This window comes from Danio rerio, chromosome 21 (genome assembly GCF_052040795.2).
Source record: "Danio rerio strain M-AB ecotype USA chromosome 21, GRCz13ab, whole genome shotgun sequence".
Classification (NCBI taxonomy): Eukaryota; Metazoa; Chordata; class Actinopteri; order Cypriniformes; family Danionidae; genus Danio; species Danio rerio.
Genome location: NC_141041.1, coordinates 6816931 through 6844542, shown reverse-complemented (window position 1 = coordinate 6844542; position 27612 = coordinate 6816931). Strand labels below are relative to the sequence as shown.

At 37.9% G+C, this 27612-nt stretch overlaps 1 protein-coding gene and 1 long non-coding RNA gene across 2 annotated transcripts in view; one reads left to right on the top strand and one right to left on the bottom strand.

Moving 5' to 3' along the window:
• Positions 1–27612, top strand: part of LOC137488778 (uncharacterized) — a 200591-nt gene that overhangs the window by 3636 nt on the left and 169343 nt on the right. The window lies entirely within an intron of this gene.
• The window catches only part of shroom3 (shroom family member 3), a gene marked incomplete in the record, with an annotated part of 77766 nt that overhangs the window by 17157 nt on the left and 32997 nt on the right, over positions 1–27612 (bottom strand). Inside the window, 4 exon segments of the mRNA NM_001278851.2 lie at positions 2028–2723; positions 3176–3237; positions 4432–7396; positions 10939–11073. Coding sequence (NP_001265780.1) covers positions 2028–2723; positions 3176–3237; positions 4432–7396; positions 10939–10997 — 3782 coding nt within the window.

The window sequence follows — 27612 nt, the reverse complement described above, 5'->3', positions numbered from 1 at the left end:
GTTTTTTTTTTTTTTTTTTTTTTGTGAAAAAGGAACCTTTTGAAGGTTTAAAACCACTTGAGGATGATTGAATAGCATGTACATTTTCATTTTGGGTGAACTATCCCTTTAAAATGGAAGTCATTAGGGGCAGCTTGTAAGCATTCGTGTACTTTTTAAATGGTTGAATTGGATAGAGATAATATTACTTTTAAAGTGATTTCAGTATGCTAAATATCACTAACTTTGTTCTCAAGAAATAAACCACAGAAAGATTGTGGAAATGATGATTTGTCTTTTTCAGTTTGAATGATAGAGAAATAAGGCGCAGTAGGTAGTGCTGTCCCCTCACAGTAAGAAGGTCGCTAGGTCGCTGGTTCGAACCTCGGCTCAGTTGGCGTGTCTGTGTGGAGTTTGCATGTTCTCCCTGCCTTCGCGTGGGTTTCCTCCGGGTGCTCCGGTTTCCCCCACAGTCCAAAGACATGCAGTACAGGTGAATTGGGTAGGCTAAATTGTCCGTAGTGTATGAGTGTGTGTGTGAATGTGTGTGTGGATGTTTCCCAGAAATGGGTTGCGGCTGGAAGGGCATCCGCTGTGTAAAAAAAACTTGCTGGATAAGTTGGTGGTTCATTCCACTGTGGCGACCCCGGATAAATAAAGGGACTAAGCTGACAAGAAAAAGAATGATAGAGAAGTAAGTTCCAACAGAATATTAATGTGTATTTCATAAAATATTACCTTTTATTATTTTTACTTTTAAGTCCAAACAACTTAAAATCTATAGAAATTTTTATTTGTCGGAAATAGCTTAAATATTTGGATATGATGTTGTTTTAAATACGTTGTAAACAGCACATCTCAAGGAATTTTTTTTTTGCATTAATCAGGTGTAATTTAAACATGCAAGTGTAACAATATATTGCAAAATATACAATAAATATATAATATACTAACTAGTAAAATGTCAAAATATTTTGTGAATTTAATTTACATTACTTTTAGATCTATATTATCAATACTTTTTGTATATTTGTGTTTCTTTTGTATATTGTTCATTCATTCATTCAGTTTTAATCGCTTTTCCGGGGCTGGTTTGTGGTGGCAGCAAGCTAAGGAAGACAACCTCAGATGCATCTCGAGGCATTCCCAAGCCAGCTAAAAGACATAATCCCTCCAACGTCTCCTGGGTCTCCCTTATGCCTGGAACACTTTCCTATGTAGGCGTCCAAACAGATGCTCGAACCACCTCAGCTGACTTCTCTCGATGTGGAGAAGCAGCGGCTCTACTATGAGCTCCTCCCGGGTGACAGAGCTCCTTACTCTGTCTATAAGAGTGCGCCCTGCCACCCTGTGAAGGAAACTCATTTCAACCACTTGTATCGAAGATCTTGTCCTTTCAGTCATGACCCAAAGCTCATGACAATAGATGAGAGTAGGAACGTAGATTGACCGGTAAATCGAGAGCTTTGCCTTTCGGCTCAGCCATTTCTTTACCACAACAGACCGGTACATCGACCGCATTACTGCTGCCGCAACACTTTTTGCTGCCGCAACCAACCTGGAGATAGCAAACCACCTTTTTCCGGTGGCGCACCATGGCCTCAGACTTCGAGATGCTGATTCTCATGTATATTATGTTATTTATTACTCTTACCTTTTTCAATTTAAGTGACAAGTTAATTACTTTTTGTGGTATTCAGTTAGATGCCACAAATGCTGCTGGTTAAGCTGAACTTGTTTTAGGTTTAACTTGTTTTGACCCTAGAGTATACCTTTACATGTGACTGTACAATTACATGACATGAAGAAAGTGATGGATGTGTTTGTTTTTCTATTTGTTGGAACAACATTCTTATCAAACAAATCATTAGCCAAACCCTAAACTACTTTAAAAAGGGATATAACAACCAGGCATGTGCACAGGTAGGAATCAACCTCTGCCTCTTGGATAAAAAATGCCCCCTCAAAAATGAATGACTGAAAGTGCCCCCCGCTCTTTGCCCAACCCATTACCATAATCACGATTGCAATAAGGAGCATGTCTCTACCTGATGGGATGTAATGGATGCTGTGAAATCTCAGTCAGACCCACATCCTCATCGACTGGAGGTGTAAGAGGTGGAGGAGGTGGGAAATCCTCCATAATCTCTATTTCTCTATAAGGCAGTGGTGGTGGTGGAGGAGAAGGGGTTGGTGGAGCTATAAACACTTCATCATCATCTTGAGACCTAGCTATGTTGTGCATATTGTGAAGGCTAGACTCTGAGATGCGAAGAGAGAGAAGTGGTTTTGTTGGGGAGACTGGACTTATGGAAAGTTTTGAGCTGGATGATGAAGTTGGTGGTGATGGAGTGTTGACCAGACATGGGAAATCCTTCAGGGTGTCTTCAGAAGTGCTGGTGTCGTTGGAGTTTTGCCGAGTCATTCCTGGTGCTGTGGACGGACTCTTCTGATTTTGTGGGCCAGTTTCTGGAAATGCAATAGAGTCTAGGTTTGGCTGACACAGTCTGTCTCCGTTTTGCCAGTCGGGGTGGGTGTTAGTGCCTGGAGAGGTTAAAGGGCAAGGAAGTCCTACAGATGCAGCTAGACCAGATGCACTTTGTGCTCTAGGCCGGTCCGAATATCTCTGACGCTCTCGTCTCAACACTGGTGCATTTTGCTGTACTGGACCTTGGTTTAGCTGGTAACTCCTCTCCATACGTGTTGAAATTGATGGCTGTTTAGGTCCCATGTTCGCCAACAGCCTATAAAAAAAGAAATTTAAAGCTTATAAAGCATCAACATGCATTTGTCAAATTTCCAGTACCTGTCTTCTTTAAAGTAACGGCATCCCAATAATTGGTCTTTCAATGCCTTGTGGGAATTTGTGCATAAATCAAAACAACTCAAAAATAGCTGCAGTCAGACTCCTGTCACTGCTACTGACCAATTAAGGGTTGGTCCTTAATACCTTTTATGGCTAAATATTTCCATAATACTCATTTTAAATAGTTTTGAACTGGCAAAGAAATTCCTGCTCTTTAAAGGACTGATCTACTGATCTGCCTTCTTCAGAAATGTCTGTCTTATAATTGTAGCTGAAACCTGTTTTGCAAAATAATATCTGCGGGTTGCATGTGGGACTCAAGGGAGAAACAACTCGAGAGTGTTTATTTGTTGGAAAAAGGAAGTGTTATATATAACCACACACACAAACCTGTTTTCTGAGAAATCCTTGGAGGAACCTCTAACCAACTGAAGGTCTCTGGCTAAAAAGTCCTAAACAAAAAGAGAACACAGGAACATATAATGTTTTATTTCAGCAGGTGATGTAGCACTTTGTGGTAGAGATGGCAACAAAAATATGAATAGAAAGAGTAGTGTACCAGGAAGAAGAAGTTAATCATTAGTTTATTGTTGGGACTTTCATGGGGATATTCATGTTAATTTTAAACTCTACCGCATGCCGTGACTACTGATAAACTAAGATTGGTTAATAAAGAAAAAGGGACATGGCATGACAACATCCTCAAAGTTGAACTATGCTGTATTGAACTAGCACAAACTATGAACAGATGTAGAGACTGTGCTTGGTTTTGATGGTTTATTCATGGGCAGAATGTTTGTGTAAAAGTACAGTATTGTCATGTAATAAAGTCAGCGTGTTGATATTTTATGTACCACTTGAACAATTTCCAGTTTTGCAATGCTGGGGGAAATTGGGATTTCACAGAATAGTTGTGTTTCAACTGTACGCGGTCATCATCATACCAGAAGCATTATCGTTTACATAAAGGATAATTATTCTCTTAGATAAATTGCTTTCTTAACCATTCCAAATATTTCGAAACCAAAACCATGACGGGTTGTCCATTATCTCCAACTCCTCCCCTCTGGCACAGAAGGATTGCAGTTATCTGCTGCACATCTGTCAGATCTCGGACTACAGCCCAGGCTCTGTGGCACCAAACAGGAAGTGAGGAGCACTGGCCTCTTCCTGTGGAGCACCAGGAGTGGGCACAAAAAAAAATGATTATCTGCCCATCTCAAGGAAAGGGACTACTCCTTTGCCCTTCAACGGACAGACCACCAAGTACCATAATTGGCTGAAAACTATTCACCGATTATCACTGAGAACATGCTTGGCTGTTAAAAGAGATAGTTCCCCTAATAGTTTGGGTGAGTCTGGGTGTGGAAAATGTAGATTCTTTTGAGAATTTTCAATCCTGCATTTTTCATTAATAGAAGTTAATCTATTTAATATACAGTAGACAACATTTGAAATGGATCAAAACCTTTTATCAAAGTTGTTCTAAAACTATTAAACAATACCCAATGTTGTCTTACAAAATAATTTGGAAAACTTTTTTGATCCACTTTAAATGTTGACTACTGTAGTTGTGTGGAATGATGTCATGGTTCTGCAGTAATTACAACCAATGACACAGTCAAGTTTTCCTAATAAATTGTTACCTGACTAACGTTTTCCACTGGAGATGACTTTGATCTGAAGTGTTGAGGAATGGGACGTTCTTCACTACGGTCCAGCAAATCCTCAGCTGAAGCTGACCTCCCTGAGGTTCTGGCTGTGGTGGCTCTTTCAAAAACTTCAAGGTGCTGCGGAAGGGTATGTCTAGTTAGGGCTGGGCCTGGTTTATGAGACTCAGGATATGGAACTTGTGACTGATGGCCAAAAACCTCAGGCCTAGTGTGAATTTGAGTGGCCCTATTTGGGTAAAAGTTGCTTTGCATTCCTGCTGGAAGGGTGGAGGCTTTACGAATACCACCAGAGAGACCATCATATCCTGGCTCCTGCAAAGAGGACAGACTTGGGGTGGAGCTGAGGCTCCGTGAGTCTGCAGAAGATGAAGTGGACTGTATATAAGCACTTTGTGGGCGGTTTGGGCGTCCATCTATTCTTCTACCCGTTTTACGCTCCATGTACTCGACAAGAGCATCTTGCTGCATTTGCTTCAAATCGGGCCTGGAGGAGAACAGTCTAGGGTCAGCATTACGGTTTGCCACCTGCTCAAACATTCTGCGCCGGTCTGCAACACTTGTCTCACTTGACAGAAACTGCTGCTGAACCCTCCTCTCAACTTGATTGATTTCCTGAGTCACTCCAACTTCATGCATATTTTCAGGCTCAGAATACGATCGTTTCTTTTGCTCCATTGTGAACCGTTTGCGTCCACAAATCCGCAAAACTGGGGGTCCAACAGCTGGGACACTGGGGAGTTCAGGAGGAGTGGTTCTGTTTTGTGCTTCAACAGGAACAACATGGCGTTCTTTTGGAGTGTGTGGTGATGTTGTAACTGCTTTGGGACTTGTATTGGTTCCTTTTCGCTCTAGGGACATGTGCTTGGCTGGTACTGGTGGAGGGTTAACACCAAAGTCACGCCTTCTGAAGGAAGTTGATCTCAAAACCTTAGACTGGGCATCTTTAAGGCTGTCTCTGTATGCTCTGTTAAAAGATGTGTCTTGAATAGCACCCAACATGTCATGAATATCTCCTTTACCATTACCCTCACCAAGCTGAAAGGTGCTCTTACTCCTTTGAAGATACTTCTTCTGAGTGACTGTAGGGTCTTGTTGCTGGTGATATTGTATTTGATCACTACTCCCACGTCTTGTATGGAAATCCTGCTGCATATCAGCATGTCCATCATAGCTCTCAGTTCTCTGGTAACTCTCAGTAACTGAGCTGTTGCTTCTCTCCAACATGGTGCGCACACCGTCCTTACCAGAAAAGGAACCCTTGGCACTGGAGGGTCTCGCTGGTTGGTTCAGCCGAGGTGTGGATCCATAATGGGACAGGCTGCTCTGACTGCGAGGTTTGACTTGCTGTCTCTCAAAATGACTGACTTTCTCCAGGACTGACATGCTACGCTCACTCTGAAAACTGCAATGGCTGGTTGTACTTTCAGGACTTACACATCGCTGAACCTCTGCAAGTGCATTCTCCAGTCTGGTCAGGGGGTTATCCAAGTCTTGACCTCTCTGCCGGAGAGCACTAGAGTCACTGTAGTGCCTTGAAGGTTTGACTATGTTGTCATTTCCTTGAGTCTGGATGAAATTTCCTCCATATGTTTGAGCAGCTTGTCCCTGTACAACTTTTCCAGAGGGTATTGGGTCTGGATGGACAGTTTCCTCATTAGTTTTGTTTTGTTCTTCATTTCGAGCTGGCCTGTAGTTGTCGTAAACTGAATCAACAGAATACCTTTGCCTCTCTCCTCTTGGTTGCACAGGGGTGTAAGGGTCTCTCCTCTCTAGGGGAACATGAGGGGTCTGTGACTTCTGCATTTGTGGTTGAAAATGAGGCCTATAAAAACTAGGTTTGACTTGTGAGTCATCTTGAACTCTATCAGAAAGCCTAGGTTCTGCCAAAGGAAGTGTTTGGACAGGGTTCAGCGTGGGAGCATTGCTTTGGTATCCGTTTTCAGCAGCGAGCCTGTCCTCTTTTACAAGTCCACCCAAGCGGTCACAGTGATTGTTGTGCTTGCTCTCCTTGGCCAGTGCTGGGTATACACTACCAGAATTAGGGTTGCTGGTTGGGATTTGTGCAAAATGAGGCTCGGGAGGAGGAACAGGGTAGATGCCAGTTGGTAACATGAAGCGGCCAGGTTGTGCGGGCTGAGGAATGCCTTGCTTGGGTTTGGTTGTGGGGCTACTTTCAGGACTTTTTTCAATCACTGTATGCAACTGACCTTCAGCTCCAAATGAGGACTTTCCTGTTGCCACGGAACCACTAGAGTGTTGCCAGAAACCCTTTGAAAGTGCCCTTTGTGACCGAGCATGCTCAAGACTCGACCAAGAGTTCGGTCGTTCGTGATTGCGAAATGCTGCATAGCTGTCACTGCGTAATGGGGGAGCTGGTGCCCCCTTTAGGTTCTCAAAGGAGTGCCGGCTGTGCATTGGATCCCAGACTGGCCCAAAACTCTGCCGTTGTGAGCTGGAAGTGCTTCCACTACTCCCACTGCTTTCACTACTACTGCTGCCACGATGACAGATTATGCCACTTTTAGACCGTGCTCTGCTGTCATTGGTTCTCATTAGAGCTGCAGAGGTGATCTCGTGCTCCTCAGACACCCCCTGTTGGTTGTCATACACAGTGCGTACGTAGCGTATATCCGCCTGCTGCATCCCTTCCCTCTGTGGAACATTCTCCATGGAATAGGACCTTTCCTTGTTAAATGATGGTGTGGCTGCAAGGTACTCTGGGATACTGGAGCTGGTGGAGAACGAGCTGTATGCAGAATCCCGCTTGTTGTGTAGATGATCGATGCTGCTGGATGATTTCGAGGATGATAGATGATAGCAGGAGCTGTAAGCTGGGTGACTGTGGTCAAGGCTTTCCATGCTGCCCCGGGAACTATACTGATCAGGGCTCTTCCTAAGAAATCCCGTCTCAAATCCTGATAGGTCTGTGGTGGAAGCACTGCAGGGAAAAACGAGATGCATATTACAGTATGAACTATGATCCTCATACATCAGTTGGTAAAATTAAACGCCTATGAAGCAATCTGATTGGTTGAACAGTTTTAACTGAGGTCTCATGGAATGATTTATAAGACAATGCACACAATAACATGCTTACTTGTATAAAGGTGGGAAATATAAGATAAGAACAGACATAAAAGCAATAGTATTGTTTTATTGGAGTAATATATTACCAAAGTTATTAGCGGTCTGAGCTAAGTTAGTAGCAGTTTCAGACTTGGATAGACATCAAAAAGATTGGTTTACTGCTTCTTATGAAATTAGAATGACCTCACAATTTGAGTTCGCTGTCTCTCTGACTCAATTACTCACCAGAAATAGTAAAGATAAGAATAACGATGCAGTTGATGTTTTTGATGTCTGGACTGTTTACATGTCTGTTTTTATTACAATACGAAATCCATAAAGCTGTATTGAATGTGCTTGGAGATTTAATTCCCTCATACATTGTTTTCTCTTCCCTGGTAAAGTGACTAATCTATACCAACAGATCTATTACAGACACATTGATTGTGGGAATCTGCTGCGTACTGTAAAGGTTGGAACTATTCTGTTTTTGTGAGTGTGGGACAGTGATGCCCTGGGTTTCCTGAGGCGACTGCCCTTGTATGGTTATGCGATTGCCGGACTCTGAAAGCTGGCATCAGAGTGCTGGTATTTCTGCTGGCATAATTAATATGATGTCACTGAGCCATTGTCAGCAGGTCTGCAATCACCCCTCTAAGAAGTAGATCAACCAATCACAGGTCAGGCCATCAGACAGTGACCACCAGCTCTCAGAAAGTGGCACACTATTGGTGTAGCCCATGGTGACCATCGCCATAGGAACCTTTTATAGGGTCGTCGAGGGAGTGTCATTTGAAAGAATGTTTTTTTTTTTCCTCCCCATTAGACTGTGCGTCAGTGCTTTTCTCTCTGGTCCTCTTCAAACACTCTAAATGTTTTTTTCCAGTGTCATCACTGAAGGCCCCTGAACGTTCTGGTCTAAATACAGCGATAATGACCGAGATAACGTGCACACAAGGCTTTTGAATGTTTGGGCAACAAAATAAAATATGTCCTCTGCTTATGCCATGAATGCACACAACAGGAAACTCCCAAACCAAGGACAATACAGTCACGTCTGAACCAAGATAATCAGCATTCATATCTACAGTGCTAACGGTCATGTTGATGCACTTTTTTTTTTTAAGCCATGATTTATGTCAAGAAAGAGATGTCCTATTTTTGATGTCCCATTTCCAAAGCTTATTTTTTAAATGTGTATATAGAAATAGGTTGTATGCACAACTAGTGTTTTTACCCATACCGATACACTTCCGGTGAACGGTTAATGCGTCTTTTTCAATTTTATATGGTTCCTTTTACAGCATCGATGTAGTAATGTAATTTAAATGTGTTAAATAGACTAGTGGTTAGAGCGCCGACATATGGTGCAGTAGCATGCCAGGACGTCCAGAGTTCGAATCCCGGCTCGAGGACATTTCCCTACCATACCCCCCCCCCCCTCTCTCTCTCTCCAACTTTGCTTCCTCTCTCAATTCTGTCCTATCTAAAAAAGGCTCCCCCTAAAAAAATAGGCTTAAGAATTCATTTAATTGTTCAAGCATAAAACAAGACGAAAAGCTGTTTACACGCACGCGCCTGTCAGGGTTAGCAGGCTAGTGCAGAAGCTCCATTGAATATACCGGAGTAAAATAAATGTTCATATTTTAAAGACATGGTGCGAAAAAATTTAATTCAATGCAGTGCTTCTTGTATAATTTGAGATCCACTTTATATCAGGCAGTGAAGATCGTTGATGTGTAAAAAGAAACTGACCTTAAACGTGCCGATTTTGTAACGGCATACAGTCCACCAGAAGCGCTTGACCCAGGTTGCTGAATAATTAAAAGTCCTTCTGCAAAAACCCTATTGGGATGTAATTATTAATTTGACTCACAATGCAATACGAGTCAAGATAATAATCTCACGATTTTATCACATGTTTTTTTTTTTTTTTGTCGGCACACTAACCACTAGGCTATAGTGCACTTATCACGCGTTATTATTTGAGACAAAATTATGGTGAACAAGAGCCTTTTCATTTTTTTTCTCGAATGCTGCACGTTTTTACAAAAAATCTTTTCTGCAATAACTAAATTTAAATTTTGTATCACAAAATCCAAAGAGAATAATAAAAACTAAAGAATGCTCTTTAATATCATTGGGGACTGAGATGGCTGGTGTGGAGAGTAAATCTTTCCTAAACTAGAGAGCACAAAAAATACAGATTTTAATATATAATATATGATATGTATGATATAATAAGCAAATTACTAAAAGCTGCATAAACTAAATTTAAAAAAGCGGGGGAAATGGAAGAATTCACTACCTGGATCTGTAACAGGCAGACCAGCCTGAAACCCCATCAAATTTATTTTCGAAAATAAATAAAATATTATAAATTATAAATAAATTATTTTTTTAATACAAATTTTAATATTTGCATTTGAGGATGTACTGTAATTTAATCGTTATTTAACTAATTTCACTCACCTCAATTTTTCTCAGTAATATTTGTGGGTAAATGTGACTTTGTAAGTTTACTCATATTAAACGTGCGATGTCTTCTGGTTGAATGCAGAGTTACAGACCAGCGTTAAGGTATATACTGCCACCTATGGTCATGATGTGTGTAAAATGGCTTAGCGCGGGTTTTTTGCGTCCACATGGCCTTTGTTTTGGGTGAATCAGTGTCGTTATGATGTCATAGAAAGCGTCTAGATCCGGAATTTGCAGGGAATCTGCAGAATTACAGAATCGTTTGCATGTTTTTGCGATAAATTCAGCAATCGCAAAATCCTGGAGGGACTGACTAAATAAAAAAGCAACAATTTCCGAGCAGAAATCTGAACAGAATATATCTAGTTTCAAAATTATTGGTGGTCAGTTTTTTTTCTAGAGGAAATAGCAAAACTGAATCTTTCTCTTTCAATTATTATCAAACTAAAGGCTTTTTTTTTTTAAAGAAATGATAGATGCAGCACTACACTATAGATAGTTGTGATTAATGTGGTTTAGGCCAAAAGGAGCATGATGCCCCCCTTCAAAGACACATCATATTCTCTTTCTTTGAATAAATGACTTCATTGTTGTCAGTGGATTATTGCTAAGCAGACTTGGCTGAACCTTAAGTTGCATCGCTGGGAACTGTTAAAAATGTCATCTTCACTATTGTACCTCAGTAAGCTGACATGCTATCCCTGTGAGACTGAAAAACAGGCGGAAAATAATTAAGAATGTATTTCTCTCGTTTCGCAACGCTACATGACTAGACCACAGTACTGCCCGACTCTAAATCTATTTAAAAATGAAAACCTCTTATCTACCCTTAACATGTAAAATGCTGTTAGGTGTTTTTCTTAGTTTTAGTGTTGGTATAGTTACTGTACTTTGCCTATGTAGGGCAGAGTAGGTGTGTGTGTGTGTTGCTCTGACCTGGAGTGGTAGCTCTGGTGCCAGGGGGCTCCCACACCACCCTGGGTGACCTGCATCATGCTGTCTGAGTCTTGAGGGCCGTCGCCCAGCTTTGTAGAATGCCAAGAATGAGGTCGAGATCCAGGCTCACTCCGTCTGTAAAAGAGACAATTAAGGGGGTCATATTATATCTTGTACTATTGTGATATTTTCAGCTTGCTTTAGTATTTAGTGTTGCTGTTTGATCATTAAAAGGTCTGCAGATAGAGTACCAGGTTTTCTCATGGTATTGAACACGCAGCATCTTAAATTGAAATATATCCAGTCCAAGAGGCAGAGCCTGGTTTTATTGAGTTTGTAATGTGTCATTGTAATGGTGTTTCACCGATCTAAGATAGTGATCAGTGTTGGGGTAACGCAAGTGACATAATAATGTTACTCTTCTAAGTAAGAAGTAAAGTAAAATTAATTAAAAAATATTATTTGAGGTATTTAAAAAAATGTAATGCAACTTTAATTAATTAGGTTTAAAAAAATATGTTGCTGAATTTAAATTAACATAGTCATGTTGAATCTTGCGCTCATGTGAGAATGCGCTCATTATTTATTTATTGTTCTATGTAAACCATGCCTGTCAACCCTCCCGTTTTTCCCTGGATTCACCTGTAATTTACAATTATATCCAACTATCATCCCGTAGAGAGATTTCCCTGTATTTCTCTCATATTTTTAATCTTTCTATGAAGGGTGGCATTAAATATTAAAGAGCCAATTCTCCTTATACGAAACCCATACCACCTAACCACCAGGGGACGCCCCTTGCTCTTAAATTTAAATTTGTTTTGTGCTTTTTTTTTATTTAGGCAAGAAAACACTTTGAAGTAAGATTCCCTTTATTTCGGTAACAGGCGCCGTTGTCCTTCCTATAAAATCCTCAAAACAGTCAGTTCATGTAGCAGTGCGTGACTGTCAGACACGCTCCATAGTAATAAATGGGCGCTGTTCCAATAACGAATTCTGTACACATGATGGGTTTTGGGTGTGTGTTTCAATAGACATATAATAATAATAATAATAATGATAATAATATCCAAGCATGTCGATCTTGGTAGGTCTTCATTTAAACGCAACAAATTTTGTCTTAAATGAGCATAAAAAGTCAGGAAAAAAATGTAATGCTTTTATTATGGATCTGTGCATTTTTAAAGTGACACCTCTGTTATTTAATGTGATCAAACGAAAAATGTAACGATTCATTCACTGCTCTTTAATCAATGTTTGAACTATACAGTGAAGAAAAGGTTAATGGGACTTGAGAAGTTAATTTTCAATTTGTTTATAATAACTATTAACTTTAAATAGGCTAAACTTTTTCTACTGTATGCTATTTATTTTATCCTTATTAATAAATAAATAATTACAAAATAAATAATAACAATAATAATAAAAAAAACTGATCATTTCAACTTTATTTACAACAAAACAGCTCCAGATTAACAGTTTTAGGGGGGGATGTAAAAGAGTTCAGACTGCATGATTTTCAAAGTAGTCATGTCGCATGTTTTCACACTGCATTGACTATCTGGGCTAGCGTTTTGTTGCTGTTTTGTTTACACTGCAAGATGGATCAGCGACAGGGACTTTCACATTGCATGTCTTTATAATAGAAAGAATCGCAGACAACTTCGTCCAAACTACGTCTCGCAGCCAAAAACACTCAGTTTATCTTTTTGTTATTAACTACATAACGAGAAAGAAGCCTTTAATGGGGTAAAAATGTCCATATTTGCTCACCTGGGTTTAAAGGGAATTAGCCATTTCTCCTCAACTTAAGTTGAAAATAAACTAATTTCTTTCTGTATGAAACGTCAAACAGACACTGTTGCTCCTGAGTCCTGTCAAACCTCCACTAGTTTTTTCTCCATTTCGTGGGTCCAAATAAACCGAAAATTAGCGCTTTTAACTTCTCCCCCAGCCTCCCGCTGGCCTGCAGCAGGTATACACACACACACACACACACACACACACACACACAAGTGAAAGCTGCTCTCTCATTGGCTGTAGGCGATCGCTGATGTTATTTTCAGTCAAAACTTAATTTACACGGCATGATTTGAATCGCCGACAGCTCCAGATATTTAGCATGCCAAATATCTCGCAGGCATCGGCAACTCATCGGCAATTCTCTCAGTTCGCGTCTTTGAAAGTTCATACTGTGTGATTGTCACTCACGTGCACGAGCACAGATTTGTCTGTGATTTCAGGCATTTGTCTGCGATTTCTCAAAACCTGTCGGCGAGCCAAAATCGGGCCTAAAATCACGCAGTCTGAACTAGGCATTACTTTCACATCCCAATGTTGACCGGTGTGTTTTTTTGTGCGTTGGATATTGTTAATTTGTTTGTTGTTGCTGGAGTAACTGAAGCACAAGCTGTAAAGGCACCGCCCCCTACTGGAATGGGGGCGGGGAGTAGTTTTAGTAAGTCATTAAATTATATTTGTATTATAGTTGTTAGAATATTGTTAGCTGTATTGTTTTAGTTTAAACTACTGAACAGTAGTAGCCATGGCCAGAGTAAGAAATAAAGAAAAATACAAAACAAAAACTTGATTAAAGTAGTTTAGTGCAAAGTCACAGTGTCTAATATTATTACAAACTCTAAAATGTGATTTAAAACTTTATTATTTTTTAGAGCTTTGGGTCAAAAGTTTTTGTGATGTACATCAGAATCACTACATAACATAACATTCACATGAATAAATATGAAACAGAAATGATTAATATTATATCATTGTTAAATGAAAAACAAAAGTACAAAGCAAAATGTGAAGCATGAAGCGACTGTAGTTTAATGTAAACATAAATCATGCATTGTGTGTTGTAGTCAAGGCCACAGAGAAAACAAAACATCCCTGAGGAATGTGGCACTGCATTATAAGCAGAATCTCGCAGTGTAAACAGCAGTAAATAGATACTTCCTAATCTAACCCCACCGACAATCTCAACTCGGACAATATTTGGACTGAGAATTTCAATTCTGTTACAAACATTTATAAACATCAATTCCTGAGAATGTGAAGTAAAGTTGTGGGAAGGCTGAAGTAGATTATTTTCGCTGCCGTTTTATTTCTGGCGCAGGGAGCTGAAGTGTGTTTTTGAAACATGGCAAGAATGCCGGCATTGTCTAAAACAAAAACATTTTTGGTTTCATACGGCGTGGAACATAATGAATGTTTTTCATGTAACGATCAGCAGACTGTCTGTGACACACACACACACACACACACACACACACACACACACACACACACACACACACACACACACACACAATGCCAGTCTGTGCCCGATCAGTCTGCTGACTGAAGTGACCTACTAAGGGCTTTAATGATGGTGTGAGTTCAGTGGCCAGAAAGACAAAGCCAGAATGAGACTAAAGATCATGTTCAGTCAGCTGACTGGGCAAATGCAGCACATTCCTCTCTCTGCTGCTCTTTTACTATTGTGTTGCCACTTTGGGCATTACCTGTAGAAATACAATTATAGGAGTATTGTATAGGTAAAGTTTTCTTGAGAAGAGATTTTTTTACTACAACTTCTAATAATATTATATATGACTGAATGAAGTATACAAAGTAGTAATATGTCATTGTAAAATAAAAAAGCGAAATAGAGATACAATGATTTCAATGTAAACAACACATGCACTGTTTATTAATATTATCATTAGTAGTAGTAATGCATCATGAGTTGACGTCAGCTAAAAATAAACTTTTGTTTTCATTTTTAACTTAATGTTAAATGTTTTGTTAAATATTTGTCAGTAAATACATTAATGGAACATTTTTAAGTATTACCAAAATAATATTGTTTAAATTTACATATATTAATAATAATAATAATAATAATAATAATAAGTGTTAAACTCATGGCAATTTGTTATTTTTTTTAATTAATTTGTACAATCTCATTCGAACATTTAACTATGATTTGGTACTTGCTGAAGTTTGAGGCAGCATCAACATTTGATAAGTGGTTCATGGAGTTGGAAAAGATTTTACATTCAGAAAAGATCCTTTTTACTAAGGAAAGGAAAGAGCATGTTTTTTTTCTGAGCATGTGGGAATCAATTATTTAATTATTTTGACATATGCAGATTGTGGCACATCCTTAGTGTAATATTTGTATTTATTTTTTTAATTATTATTTTTTTTTTTAACATTATGGCTTGTTTTTTGTTGTTGTTGTTATTGTCCCATGTACTGTGTTGGTATGTAATCACTAGTTCACAAAAAATTGCACAAAAGCAATACAAAATATCTATTTTAAAGTAGGATTTGCTCATGCCCCAATGAGAGGTAATTTTATGGGTGGGGTTTGGGCAAAGCCGCCTCTAAAAAGTAATTGCAACTCTTCATACAAATGAAATCACATAAATTTGTACAGATTAGCCACTTTTATGACAATACGCAAAATAGTTACATTTCCTCATGAGATCGGGCTGAACAAGCACAGCAAACCTTAATTTTAAGCATTTAATTCTAACACAACTTATAACATATTGTAACACTACTACAACTACTACTACACTCAAAAATGATTTTGCTGTTTGTTCAAAACAAACAAGCTTAAAACAATACCATTCTTAGGGTGATTTTGGGACAGCTTAATTGTTTTATGTTCAATCCACTTAAATTTGTAAAAACTAATGAGCTAACTTAATTCCTTCATCTTGTTCCAACACAAATCAACGGGCGGAACCCATCATTTTTTTGTCCCAACACAAATAGATTAAGTTAGCTAAACTGTTACAAATGCAAGTGGATTGAACATAAAACAATTAAGTTGTCCCCCCAAAAACACAAGAATTGTGTTGATTCAACTCAAGTTATGTAGGTAATTTGAACACGCACCAAAATTTTTATTAAATATTTTTTTTTCTTCAATAATTAAACGGTACCATCAGTTTTAACATTTTTACCTCCTTTTAACACCCCCTTTTCCCTCCCCAACAGCGGCAGTGGCTGTAATTAGATGCTGCTATCATAAATCCAGTAAATAGAGATAAACAATATAAACTCAATAAATAGAAAAAAACACACATGCAAAACCTAATAAGTATAAAAAATAAATAAATAGAAATTACATAAATACAATAAAAATAATAATACATAAGATAATTGTACTTTTACCGTGCGTCTCACCACAGTGACCTTATTCATTCTCCAAAACTGCTAAATAATTTCTCCATCCTCTGTGATAAACATCCAATTTATCTAGTAATCTGTCATTATTATTTTTGAGTAAATGTAAACAAGCATGACTTTTACTAATGCATTAGTAAATGTTGGACTATGATAAATAAATGCTGTACAACAGTGTTTCTCAGCCACGTTCCTAAAGGACCACCAGCTCTGCACATTTCCCATGTCGTCTTAATTAAACACACCCGATTCAGATCATCAGCTCATTAGCAGAGACTGAAAGACCTGGAATGGGTGTAACAGACAAAGGAGACATCCAAAACATGCAGTGTTGGTGGTCCTCCAGGAACGTGGTTGAGGAACACTGCCGTACAAGATTGTTCATATGTAGTTAAATAATTAAATAAAGTAACATTTAACTAATGGACCATCATTTTAAAGCATTATTCAAAATTATTACTAATAAATGCACTTTAAACAATACATAATGAACCACCAACTCTTCCAGCATATGTTTTATGCAGCGGATGCCCTTCCAGTTGCAACCTAGTACTGGAAAACACCCATACACTCTCACATTTACACACACACATATACACTTTGGTCGGTTTAGCTAAACCAATGCACCTATAGTGCATGTGTTTGGACTGTGGGGGAAACCAGAGCACCCAGAGGAAACCCACGCCAACACGAGAAGAACATGCAAACTCTACACAGAAATGCCGAATGGTTCAGCTGGGACTCAAACCACGGACCTTTACTGTTAGGCGACAGTGCTAACCACTGAGCCACCGGGCCGCCTCATTATTAATATTATAAAATGCAAATATTAAAATAAGCAAACGACTCTGCACTGTTGGTGAAGCTGCAATTTTGCAGATACAAACGGCTGATCTCATCTCCCAAAAAATGAAGTGTCTTCCTCCGGAGTCTTGTTTCCTCAACAACCCACTCTCTTAAACTCTGACCTTGTTCTACAGAGACCGAGATCAAGTGCTGCATCTGCGAAACATCTGGCCTATATGATGAACTCCCATTGAAGTATCTTTCCAGCCGCTTTAACACACCCTTCTTTAAAAGACCAACTCCTTCAGATTTGGACAAGATCAGTCATAATGACTCCAACGAGATCTGAAAGTAAAGGAAAAGAACTGCAGATGACAGAAAACACCCTTGATCACCTTCTGATGCTTGAAGGGTAAACAGGAAACTCTGATCCAGAAATGCTTATCTAGATTCACAGGAACGCAGATGCTTCAATCAGGGAGGAGGATAATTATGCTGCATTTTTTGAATACTTGCTGTAATGTTTAATGATATGCAGATTGCGGCTCTAAATGGCGTGACTGGCATGATTTTATTCATGTTTTGCATACATTTGAATATATATTTAAAATTTTTATTTTTGGCATTTTTGCTATTACTTGACATGAAGTGAAGTGGAAGAGAGAGGGGGGTAGGATTGGGAAAGGTCTATGAGCCGGGATTCGAACTCGGGACATTCGGAGCGCTGCCGCACCATATGTCAGTGCACTATCACACTGACATGTTTAATTTTTTATTTAAAAAAATATATATATATATTAGGTGGAAAACTATAGCTAAACAAAAAAATAAAACAAAAAAATAAAATAAAATGCTTACAGTTAATTAATGTTAACAAGCACAGCGTCGGATTTTATGCATTAGTAAATGTTGTACTGTTAATAAATGGTAACATAAAAACTAACATTAACTATATGTGACCCTTATTGTAAAGTTTTACAATGATGTGATGGTTAACATATAAATATTGATTCGCATATAAAGTTAAAGCTTAAAAATTAAGCTAAAATGTCATTTAAAAAATACAAATAACAGAGAACTTGACATAATACAAAAATATAAGTGTAAGTTTTTATTCAAAATATTAATAAATATCCTACAATACTAGTACTATAAAAATAATCAACTTATCAATATGACTATAATAATGACAAAGCACTCAGATAATTAAAATGTACAAAACTGAATCAAATTCAAAATATTACTAAATGCATAAATACTTGGGAATTTACTAAATATTTATATATATATAAAAAAACAATAACATGTAAATGTGTAGATGACCATCTACAACTATGTAAACTTTAAATGTAGATATGACTATCCTAAGAATTAAAACAAATCAAGTGGAAACGGAAAAATCTAACATTAAAATTGAATGCAATGCAATTTTTGTTTATACAATTTTTTTTCTGTATAAATTACAATGGGGTACAAAACAACATTGCAGGCAAAAAAAACGAAAGGAAAAAAAAACAAAACACAACAACATTTTCTAAAATTCATTCATTTTCTTTTCAGCTTAGTCCCTTTATTAATCCGGGGTCGCAACTGCGGAATGAACCACCAACATATCCAGCACGTTTTTATGCAGCGGATGCCCTTCCAACCGCAACCCATGCAGAACATGCAAACTCCACACAGAAATGCTAACTGACCCAGCCGAGGCTCGAACCAGCGACCTTTTTGCTGTGAGGCGAATTTTCTAAAATATCTGCATTAAATTAATAATTTCTTTAAGTTTGCCTTAATTTGACACAACATGTTTATAAAGCAATTAAGGGTCCTCATCAATGCCATTTTTTTCTCTTGCTGATAAATGATCAATAAATGATCAATCAAAATCAAAGAAATAAAAGTTTAATTTCACTGCTTGAAGTTTACACAGATGCTTTAAGGATTATGCATAACATTGCATGCATGAACAACAAAAAAAGAACATCAGAACATTTTCTTAAAGACCCGAGTGAAATAAATCTGTCTTAAAGAATAGTTCACCCCCAAAATTGAAAGTTTACTTACCATTTACTCTTCCTCAAGTGGTTTCAAACCTTTTATGAGTTTCTTTATTCTGTTGAACACTAAAAAAGATATTTTGAAGAATGCCGAAAACTTGACCTTTGACTCAGGAAAAAAAAAAAAAACCATGGAAGTCAAAGGTTACAATTTCCAACATTTTTCTAAATATCTTCTCTTGTGGTTAAGATTCAAGTTTAAATCAAGTACACTGTAAAAATTGATTTGCATTGGGACTACATGAAAGAATTAAGTTAACTTACTAGTATTTGCAAATTTAAGTTGATTAAACAAAAAACTATTAAGTTGTCCCCCAAAAATCTCCAGAATTGTGTTATTTCAGCTGATTTTAAATCAGTCATTTGAACAAACAGCAAATTTCTTTTTGTGTGTGTGTGTAACGGGTGAATAAATGATGACAGAATTGACATTTTTGGGTGAACTACCCCTTAATTTCAGCTCAACATATTAATACTCAACTTTAAGGTTCCTTGTCAAGGCCATTTTTCTCTAGCAGGTAAATGATCAATCTATGATCAATCAAAATCAAAGAAATAAAAGTTTAATTTCACTGCTTGAAGTTTTCACAGATGCTTTAAATACAATGCATATCTGGAAAACAAGATATGCTGGTTCTGTCTTCACCCCAAAAATCTTGGTTTACTTACCGTTTACTCTCCCTCAAGTGATTTCAAACCTTTACAAGTGTCTATATTCTGTTGAACACTGCTGAAAATCAAACCATTGACTTCCATAGTATTTGTTTTTCCTACTATGGAAGTCAATAGTTACAATTTTCAACATTTTTCAAAATATCTTCTCTTGTGTTCAACATAAAAGTTTAAATCTGTAAAAAATGCTGCAAAAATGTATATGCTTTGGGACAACATGAAGGAAATATGTTAGCTTACTATTTTTTTCAAATTTAAGTTGATTCAACACAAAACAATTAAACTGTCCCAAAAAAGCTCAAGAATTGTGTTGTTTCAGCTAATTTTTAAGTAAATGATCTTTGTTTAAATGACTTAAGTGTAAATGATGACAGAATGGACATTTTTGGGTGAACTATACCTTTAAGTATCCCCCAATTTCATCTTAACGTATTAATAACACAATAACTCAACTTAAATGTTCCTCATCAAACCTACAACACTCCGATTACCAGTCTATCCCTCACCCATCATCCCCAACACAATCAGCATGTTACCTTCCAGTAAGTCTGAGCACTCTGGAGATCAATCCAGTGGCCAAACCATTCACGCTTGTCTCTGACGGAGTCTTACAAAGAGCCCCGTCTGACCGTCCAAGAGTCATTTTCTGCTTCCTCCGCAGCTTTTTGCGGTAAAAGGCCCCGAGCAGCTCCATGTTGTCCTCCACAGATAAAACCAAGAGTCAAATGCGAAGCCCGTCCGCGCAACAATCGTTAAGACGGGCAATTAAAGCATCATTAAAGTGACACGATAAGACCCTAAATAAACATCCTGCCCTCGCCAGCACTGGGGACGAACATATTTTCAGAGATATAGGGAGGAAAGGCTTGGATATATTAGAGAGTCCTGGAGTCGGAAAAGAGAGTGATATAACTCGCAGCTGAGAGCGAAGGTTAACACATGATAGCAGCGTTCGCAACATCAGACAAAGACTGAGCTTTGTGTGCATCTTCCTTTCTGTTCGTCAATGTGATCCCAGACTAGTCAACAAGCCCATCCGTGGCCAGAGGGCAGCATGGGAACAGGAAGGCCACGGCAAGGGTGTGTCGCGGGGATGCTTTCATGTGTTTCTGACCTGCAGGCCATATTACAGGTGTATTTCTCACCTGTCTGCAGGATAAAGATCCCTTCACACCAACCACCAGCATAAGGATATATAGGAGTTACATTCGTTTTACTGATGCTTCAGTTTCTTTATACTTGCTGAATTCTGTTTTATTTTTTGGATATTTTTTTTTCTTCTTTTTGGCGAGGGCTTTTTAGTAATTACATTTTTAGTCAAATAAAATTGCCCTTTCATGTGTTTCTGACCTGCAGGGGTGTAACAGAACCGATGTATTTTTTGCACGTGCATTCATGTAACCATTACAACATCCAAAATGGGGAAAAGCCTTGGAGTAACAATTTTATGACCAACTAAACTTCTCTGACCACATTTCTAGAACTGCTCGATCGTGCAGATTCGCACTCTATAACATCAGAAAGATCCGACCCTTCTTATCTGAACATGCAGCTCAACTCCTTGTTCAAGCTCTTGTTCTCTCCAAACTGGATTACTGCAACTCTCTACTAGCTGGGCTTCCAGCTAACTCTATCAAGCCTCTTCAACTGCTCCAGAATGCAGCAGCACGAGTGGTCTTTAATGAACCGAAAAGAGCACATGTCACTCCGCTACTCATTCGTTTGCACTGGCTGCCAGTTGCTGCTCGCATCAAATTCAAAGCTCTGATGTTTGCTTACAAAGCGACTTCTGGCTTTGCTTCTTCTTATCTGCTCTCACTTCTGCAGATCTATGTGCCCTCCAGAAACTTGCGTTCTGTGAATGAACGTCGCCTCGTGGTTCCATCCCAAAGAGGGAAGAAATCACTTTCCCGAACGCTCACGTTCAATCTGCCCAGTTGGTGGAATGAACTCCCTAACTGCATCAGAACGGCAGAGTCACTCACTGTTTTCAAGAAACGACTAAAAACTCAACTATTTAGTCTCCACTTCACTTCCTAATCTGTAATTGCCTCTCTGGATATACCACTAACTGTACTCAAAAAAAAAAATAAAAAAATTTACTAATACTTTCCTTCTTAGACTTTACAGACCTGAAACTTGCCTACAGCACTTATTAATTGTTGCTCTTATAGTTGTGTAAATTGCTTCCTTGTCCTCATTTGTAAGTCGCTTTGGATAAAAGCGTCTGATAAATGTAAATGTAAATGTCATGCGGAATATAAAGATAAAAGTGATTTGCTTCACACTAACAAACAGAGTTGTGCTGGTTACTGAAAAATAGTAACTAGTTACAGTTACTAGTTACTTCATTCAAAAAGTAAGATAATCACTTTATCGGTTACTTACACCAAAAAGTAATGCATTACCGTACGCTCACACCGAAAGCGGCGAGAGCGTCATAGTAGCCGGAGGTCATTTATTTTCAATGAGAGCCGGCGGTGAGGAACAGCGCGGCACGTCTGCACCGGTGTGGGCATCAAGAAGAGTTGAAATTAAGTCAGTTTTATGGTAATGAGCTATGACGTGGTTCGTCAGCAAACAATCACAATGAAGAAGTCCACCACTTGAGAGTAGTTCAGAGAACACAGACCTGTGAACTTTGGTTCCGACCACAGTTGTTCCCCAGGGTTTGATTATTGCGGTTGGCAGATTTTCAATTATTTACAATGTTTTCTTACAGGAACATGCAATAAAAAAGTTACTGGTGAGTTACTGATGTGCATTAATTGTTTATATATTTATATTTAAAAAAGCGGGAATCTCACGCGACAGTACAAAACAGTTTTGCTGTATCAGGATAATTCAGACATATGGACACACTGAATAATTAAGTGGAGCAAACAGAGACCACATGCAACTCGACCTTCCATTGTTAAATGAATTTGATATGAAATGCACAACATTTTCACGCTAGAAGCATGTTTTATGCAGGAATGTAACTGATATGCTGCAACGGGCCCTTTAAATACGAGATCAACGTAGCGAATTTTGACGCTCTCACCGCCGGAGCTGAAGGCAGACAGCGTTGTCATCTGGGCGGCCAGAGAGACCTTGTACGCTCTTACCGCTTTCGGCACAGTTACTGTTAAAAGTAATTTTTGAGTTACTTTTCCAAAGGACATTTTGTAATGCTCCCATTAATGCCCTTATAACGACTCTTCAGTGTTGCATGGAAAATACAATACTGATCAGCTTTTCATTTTTAATTAGATTGCATTCTCACAAATAAAAAGATAGACTTAGTGTTTAAAAATGACTTTTTGTTTAAGTCAGACCAGCTGCACAAAAAAAAGATAGCAAGGTGATAAACCAGCTGAATATTATTTTTACAAACAAAAAAACAAAAACTAAAGTTGCTTCAGCATCATAAAAGTTGTTGTATTTAACCCTTAAACGTGTTCCTTCACAGCTTGAGTATGAGAACTAGCAACAATGTACAACAAACATGACCTTTATTACACAACCAATCTATTTAATTTTATTAAACCATACGAAATACCATATTTTAGCAATTAAAAAATTGTCATTTATAGATACTATCTACTATAAATATTTACTATATATTATATAGTAGCTTATAGTCACTAGTTCTACTGGATTGCGACCCCTGGGGTAATTACATTTCATTAAAGACACAGCAATAGCTTCAGATGGAGCAGATTGAATTTATAACACCAGGTTAAAATTTGTGGCCCATTTACAGCACTGACATGCATAAAAAAAATTCAAGAAGATATCGGGGGTCGCGAGTCACTGACAATGTTATTTTGGGAGTCGCAGGCTGAAAAGTTTGGGAACCCCTGTTATAGACAACCATACATTTAATGCATTTTAAACGAAACAAAAACATAACAGCTGCTCAAAAATGAAATCTGAGCAATTTTCAAACTAACTACAAATTAAATGTGGTATGTCAGCAACTCATGGTAAGTAAGCTATGTATATTCTGTGAAGATCAGTCAATTTATCAGCGGATTGCTCGAATGTCAGCTTATAAACAGACCAGCTGAACTTTGCAGCTTTAAAACACTCCAGTGTCGATGTATCTGTGGTTACACGCAGTAAACAGCGGTGAGTTCAGTGAACCGATGACCTTCAAGGCCAATCACAATCATTTCTGTTTAGCAAGGGAACACAATGGCAAATCAGTGATGTTTAGGAACGTGCTCGAATAGTAGCGGGAAACGGACATTTTTAAAATTTCAGTACTGATTGGTATCGAATTCCAGTATCGTGACAACACTAACTTCTATCGTTGTTGTAAATAAATTGTCATTTGGTTATTTACTGTAGTCACTCCACTGTTTCTTTTTTGCTGAATACAATAGAAGATGTTTTGAAGAATGCTTGACTTCCATACATTTTTCTTTTCCTACTATGGATGCCAATGGCTACCAACTTTCTTCAAAGCATCTTTTATTGTGTTGGACAGAAGAAAGAAACTAATGAAATCCAGTGGACGCGAGCGTGGTGTTGACATATTGCTCAGATTCATCACAGAGTAATGACACCAGAGAACAATAACAGCATCCCATCGTTCCCAGGAGAAATGTTCACCACGTAACCCGACTCTCAGGGAATCCAAAGGTCTGACCCACAAAAAAAAAAAATCCCAAACGGGTCTCTCTCTCGGGCCCTGCCGTCGCCTCTTCGGCTGGGCCAGACTGCAGAGGGTGTGTCCCGCTGCCGAAACCTTATCTCACCCACTACAATAATCTGTTTGATCTGAGAGGAAACTGAAATTGGAGAATTGGATTAGACGGGACGGGGGTGTCTGAATGGTGAACTCTGAGATGTGGATGCTAAATCTGTGTGTCTGGAGTGACTGTGTGGTTTTTTTTATAGATACTGTGGGTTGCATCACAATGGATGCTTTACATAAGAAATAATTAAAAATAGAGCTGTGCAATGTGAAGCTATATATATATATATATATATATATATATATATATATATATATATATATATATATATATATATATATATATAATATAGATTAGATTATATATATATATATATATATATATATATATATATATATATATATATATTAAGGGTGGAGCCGAACCCGAATACGGTATTCGGAAAGGCACGAATAGCGTGTTTTTACGAATACTTGATTCGAACAAATACTTGAAAAATTATTTGTATTCGGGAGCAAGAAAAACACTATATCAAAAAGCAGCGTTTCCTCATGAGACCACAGTGCATGCCCGAGTGAGTGAGAGAGAGAGAGAGAGAGAGAGAGAGAGAGAGAGAGAGAGAGAAAGACACACGCTCAGTGCAAAACGTGCCAAAGCCCGAAACTGAAAGCGAGACGTGACTGTTAAGGGACTGTTTCATATGGATTTATTAATCATTCTTACTGTTCAGTGATCGCAAACTGCCGTAGTTTATTAAAGACGCAAACCCCTCACTGCACGTCAGCTGCGCGCCTTCAGCAGACCTCCTCCTTCCTGCAGCACGAGAGCTTTATGATTGTTTATGCGCGCCAAAAGTGGCGGATCTGTCCGGTAAAATATCTGACTGCATGTCACCGTATCCCTAAGGACTGTTTGGTGAAATATTTGACTGCGTGTCACTGCATAACAAACGACTGAAACGATATAACTAGAGAAATCTCCACTGTGCCACTGTGCGTATGGCAAGCCGTTTTAGCATTTAAACCTTGTTCAGACTATCCATAAATATATTTAGAGATATCTCTAATTATATTTTGACTTGTCATAATTATAATTCAGATTGGAAATATCTGCAAATATATTATGACTGACTAGTCATATTCCTCCAATGACTTCCATTGAAAAATATTTGCAGATATCTCTAAATAAACAAACAAACAAACTTTGTGTCTTTTTTTGTGGCTGGCAGATGATAATAGCAGGGCTGTATCTTTTAGTATTATATAGAATACTTTTGTTCTGCCAGATCTCCCAGGCAGGGGTTTATTTAGATTTATTTAGTTAATTTTAGTTTTTGGAATTCTGTCCATTGGAAAAAGTTCTTTCAGAAGAAGAACAGTTTTTTGAAGTATTATTTGTTTTTATTCTGTCTATTCAGTGTCCTTCAACAAGAACGGTGGTGGTGGGGTTCATAATATTCACAATGGTATTTTATTAGTTGTTGGTTTAACCATGGATGAGATAATGGCTTCTATGTTATTTTCTTTTCAATGACATTTCTTATCACATGTTCAAAAACAACAGCCAATATTGCATATCTATAATTTATATAATGGGTATAATTAAACAATACTTTCAATATAACGTAAATTAGAAGTGTAATAGAAAAAAAATATATTTTTACGCCATTTTGAATTTTACTCGAATACAAATACAAATACAAATACTTTTCCCCTCTCAACAAATACAAATACAAATACCGGCTGCTCCGCACATCCCTAATATATATATATATATATATATATATATATATATATATATATATATATATATATGAATCTAATCTAATATATATATATATATATAATATAGATTAGATTAGATTCATATATATATATATATATATATATATATATATATATATAGATAGATAGATAGATAGATAGATAGATAGATAGATAGATAGATAGATAGATTAGATTAGATTCAGCTTTATTGTTTATTGTTCATTACACATGTAGATGTACAAGGCAATGACAGCAGTTTAGGTCTAACCAAGTGTGCAATAGCATCAAGTACAGGTTATAGGTATAAGTGCAATTATTGAAAACTGTGAGTAATATTAACAGATGGATGTAGGGCTGCACGATTAATCGAAAGAAGATCACAATCTCGATTTGACCCTACACACGATCTTAATTTAGCTTTTCTATGATTCAGCCAATTAAATTTTCAAGGTCAGGAGAGAGGTTTAAAGACTGTCGCACAGGTCCTCACAGGAACATGAACACTTTCAAATGCCGTTAAAAGTGTCACAATATATTTATAAGGTATAATTCACTCAGAAATGTCATTTCTGTCTTCATGTAATGATGAATTCGCGGCCGTGCAATCACACGTGAGCTGACCGCGAGGCTGTTTGTTTACTGGAGAGAACGCGCAACAGAACCTGCATAGGCTGCGAATAACAAGTAATAAAGTTGTATATAACGCTCGGTTTGTTGCACAGAGCGATCGTTTGAGAGCCGCGCTGAAAGAATGTTTTGCATGTGTTTGTTTTATCATAGTAGCTATGTTTCTATCCACCTATTTTATGCGCATTTTGCATATGCGCATAAAAAAACAGTTGATGGAAACGCCATGATGCGCATAAATTTTTGAAAATGCGCATAAAAAACGTATGCGCCTAACTGGGTAGGATAAACTTTTTATTCGATAAGAAAAGATGCGCATAAACTGCAATGGAAACACTTTTACCGCACAAACTCCAGCATGCGCATTAAAAAAGGTCATGTGATTTTGTTAAAAGAGATCATGTGATACCTAAAATGTGTGTGAATGGATAAAACGTCAGGCTGAGCACATTATAAAACATTTGAATTGTTGTTTTGGTCATTATAAAACGCCTTACCATTTTAGTATTATTGTTTTTATATTATTAATGACCTCCAGAATCAGAGCGCCTGTGCTCCGCGTCTGACACCTTCAAACGCCACTGCGCACTCCCTGCTTGTCAGGATTGTCTTTCGAGGCGCATTCATTTAGAAAAGATTGATGCAGCTTCTCCTACTGCAGCAAATGCAGTTTTTACTGTTGATATTTGCGCCAGTTAATCAGGAAGTGACGATTTTGTTCGCTTTGACTTGTTGGATGGAAACGATGCTTCATTCGCACAACTTTTATGCGATAATCCAGTTTTGCGCATAAAGTTTATTCGCATTTTTGGATAGAAACATAGCTAGTGACAGCCGCCATGAGCCGCACTCGGAAGTGAAAATGAAACTGGCCGCACATCATTTAAATGATCATATCGC